We start from the raw sequence: 3,909 nt of genomic DNA on the forward strand, positions 1-3,909 counted from the left end.
AACCTCACGAATGCAAACGCACATCTCTGCCACAGTTTCCACGTTCTGCTGTCGCAAGTGGTACACCTTCTCCCGCTTGCGTTTTGGACGTAGACGCAATGGAAAACGCACACGGACACACCGACCTATACTGCACACTGTCGTTCCTACTCCCCACCACCCAACCAGCACCCTCCACCTGCCACCGCTGCGCTAGGCCCCGCAACCACGAGTGGGATTGGTGAAGCTCTTCTGCACAGCAGGCTGTAGGCGAACACGCGATACCCATCAGCGCATGCAACTGAACGCAGGTGCAGCATACGCGTCCAAATTTCTTTTAGGACGCAGCACGCACCTCCTGCACGGCAAAGACGCGCCGCAAGTTCCTGCCGACCTGCAGCTGCAGCACGCCAGACATTCCCTGCCGCTCGGCGATCCACGCCTGCACCAGCGCGCCGCTGCGCCAAGCTATTCCTTCCAACAGCACCACGCACGTATCTCCAGCACACCGTACATCCGTCACAGGGTTAACCCGGCGCCTAGCGCTGCTATTGCTGTCAACGCCCACCCCAAGGCACGCGCACGCATATCTCCACCACAGCTCCACGTTCTGCTGTAGCAAGTGGCACTCACCCGTGCTGTTTCTTGGGCGTAGACGCAACGGGAAACACAGGGGAACAGACCAGCGGATACAGAAGAAGAGCGTCCATCCACCGGACCATCCAAAAACCACAGTCCGCCTGTCACCACTGTCGCAGGATTGACGAATGTGTCTAACAGACAATCATGCAAGCGATGCAGGGTTGAAGGCAAAGGCACGCCGCCGAACGCAAAGGAGCCGTAGTCGCTCAAATTTACTGTGGAAACCCAAACGCACCGACTGCAGGGTGAAGGGAATCCGCAAGTGCCTGCCCACGTGCAGCTGCAGAACGCCACACCTTCCCTCAGGCTCTAGGAGCCACTGCTCCACCAGGGCGCCGATGTGCCAGGCACCCTTGCAACAACGCAACGCACACATCCGCCACAAGCACCTCGTGCACAGTGAGGACAGGCCCCAATTGCCAACCGACGTGGAGTTGCACCACGGCAGAGCTCCTTCGGGTTCAGGGAGCAACGCCGGTACAGGGGGTACCCTGTGGAAGGAATGCCGTGCAGCAATATCGCGCGTGCATCCTGCGAACGCCCTATTGTTTTCATGAGCCTGCCTCTTTGCCTTGAACTGCTACCCTTCAACAAGCGCACGCACGCCAACGCATACTGGAGAAGATCGCCCCTCTTCAGCACCTTCCAAAAACCACTCTCTCCCTACCATCGCTGTGGCCAGCGCTAGGACAACGACTGGGATTGCGTGGAAAACGCACACCGGCATCTGCATGCTACCACACATCAAAGGGATACCACATATCACTAAATACGGTTGCTGCTCCATTTTCCAGCTTCAACACTTCGAAGTTCCGAACGCCCACACAACGGTATGGGCAAACGCGTGTGCTTTTTTCACCTGCACAACTGCCCACTATAAGGAAACCGCCAAGCACAACAACCTCTGCTCGCGCGGTGCCCAACACTATACAGGATATCATAATATCTGCTTGGTAAAGCAGCCCCACAAAACGGGAATAGCATCGGGGGTCGCAAGCTAAGTTCCACTCTCGCCTACAAGGTTGGATCCACACCGCGGAGGGAAAACTGCATTCACAGAAACAAATTCAGGCATATACAACTACGACCAGACGCTTCATCCAACGCTCCTTGGTTCCCGTATCGTTAATGCAGAGCCACCGGTCCTGCGGCTGTTCGCTCGATCGGCCTCTGCAGTGCCAAACAGCTTGCTTGCGCATGGACGCGAATGTGTCTGGCGAAGCGCTGGCTCATCGACCCACCAGAACAATGGTTTGCTTAACATGATGCACTCTGTGAAACAAGCTTCCTTCCTTCACCGCCCCAGTGCTCTCGTTGTCTTCCACACCCTGCAACTCTTCTAACGCGGCAATAACGCTAGCTGCTCTCTTCCTCCCTGACCCAGACACTAGCAACACACATCCTGCAAAACCAAAAATGTGCAGCTGCTTTGAGCTTCCCTTGTGACATCCGGCAGGGCTCTCTACACGCAATAACTACGTATTAGGCACAAAATCATGGTCTCCGCATGGAGATGTCTCGCCTGTTCTTCATGCATGCAGCGTACTGCCTGCAACACGGAGAACCTGGCGGTGTCTCGAGCGTTTTTGGCTCACACAACGGCAGGAGTACAACCCAGCGAAAAGCGCAACAGTCAGGCACACTGTCGTGAGCAGCACGTGGAAAAGTCTCCCGTCCGCAGGCAAACACAGCACCCTTTGTCAAGGCGCTGTGCGTATCAATGACCTGATAACGCAGGTTCGTCAAAGGCACATTCACGCCCAAACACCTTCAAATACGCACACAACGCCGTTATCCAGTGCTACGTGCGGCTTTCAGTACCAACGGCTGTGCTTTCATCAAAAGACACTGCACTTACCTGCACATGCAACTCCATTGCGTGCTGCTGCCACACTGCGCGGGACAGCCAACTCGTGAAGCGTGTGCCTCGATACAAAATTACGTGTATAACATCGTCGCTGGCGGCATCGGTATTCTCTTCAAGGTATTCAGCAAGCCACAACACCGCGTACACAGAAACGCGCTCGTTGCTAGTATGCGCACAAGCTGCCCTTGTCTGCCACCTGGATATAAAATACAAATCCAAAAGCACTTGCAAACTACAACACGTCTGCTAGTCAACAATCGTCATAACCTGGCCACACATGCCGCATTTACACCCCTCAACTTCGAAACACGCCTAACCGCAACGCAAAAGACAGTACAAGAAGCCATGCAATTCCTTGTGCTTCCCCTGTTTTGAGTATCTTGCTACCTCGCAACGCAGTTACTGCTTCTGCCCGTTCGACCAGTCACTGCAGAGAAAATCACCTACACATGCATCGCGACGAACCGCCTCCTGCCCTTCAGGCCAACCTGTCAGCAAGATGATGCTTCACGGGTCATCCTAGCTTACATGACACAAAGGCATGCTCAACCGTCCCGCGTATCTCCCACCCAAACCGGGGATGCATCTGACGCCGCAGCAACACTCCGGGCATTGCTCTCGTCATGCATGCATGCAACGCACTGCCTGCAAAATCGAGAAGGTGCCTGTGTTATCGACTGCTTTTGTCCGACAAGTCGACAGAATGAACCGCCTGGATAACACGGAGTCAGTCACAATATAGTGAGCGGTGCATGGAACAGTAGCCAGCCCTCAGGCTAACAAGAGATTGCTGGTTGCGGGGCAGTACTATCGATCCACGGACACTAGGAAGGTTCGTAGCAGACGCCCGCACTCAGAACCACCCTAAAATAAGCAGACAATGCAACCGTGGACAGTTGCTACCATCCTTCGGTCCCAACCGCCAGCTATTTCTCAACCCGCCATCCATCACGCAATACTGCACTCACCAACAGATGCAACCTAGTCGGGCGCCACGAAAATGCTGCATGCGCCAAAACGTCGGGATGGTGCTAATGCATGATGCATCATAAAGCCACCTTTCGCGTAAACCCTGATCGGTGACAGCACCTGAATACTCCTCTGGATTTTCGGCTGAGACACTGTTGTACACACACCCAGCGCACTTCCTGCTAGCATGCGCATAGGCTGCCGAAGCCAGCACTTTTATCCAAAATATAGAGACAGGGGCATCCGAAAAGTACGAGTGCACGTTAACAGCTCGTCATATCCTGGCCATGCAAACCGTACTCCCAACCTTAACACCTCGCACCACGCGCAAACGTGGCACGGAAAGCAGCAGGAGATGCAACCTAACTCCCCGCCCCTCCCCGCCTGCCTGGTGCCTCCTGATGCAAAACCAAGCTACGCGTTTGTGCTCTACCTCTGCGAGCATGACTACA

The 3,909-nt window shown here is 54.8% G+C and overlaps 1 protein-coding gene across 1 annotated transcript; it reads right to left on the reverse strand.

The window, feature by feature from the left end:
• Window positions 1–192: 192 nt before the first annotated feature.
• Window positions 193–2,487, reverse strand: EMH_0016680 (uncharacterized protein; the record flags this gene model as incomplete). Its single annotated transcript, XM_038022851.1, has 7 exons — window positions 193–243; window positions 335–589; window positions 857–973; window positions 1,289–1,348; window positions 1,863–2,023; window positions 2,316–2,389; window positions 2,480–2,487. 7 exons carry the CDS (start codon window positions 2,485–2,487, stop codon window positions 193–195), a joined length of 726 nt encoding a protein of 241 aa, XP_037878705.1.
• Between the last annotated feature and the right edge of the window lie 1,422 nt (window positions 2,488–3,909).

The sequence above is a fragment of the Eimeria mitis genome, genomic scaffold (assembly GCF_000499745.2).
Source record: "Eimeria mitis Houghton genomic scaffold, Emh_scaff575, whole genome shotgun sequence".
In the NCBI taxonomy this organism is placed as follows: Eukaryota; Apicomplexa; class Conoidasida; order Eucoccidiorida; family Eimeriidae; genus Eimeria; species Eimeria mitis.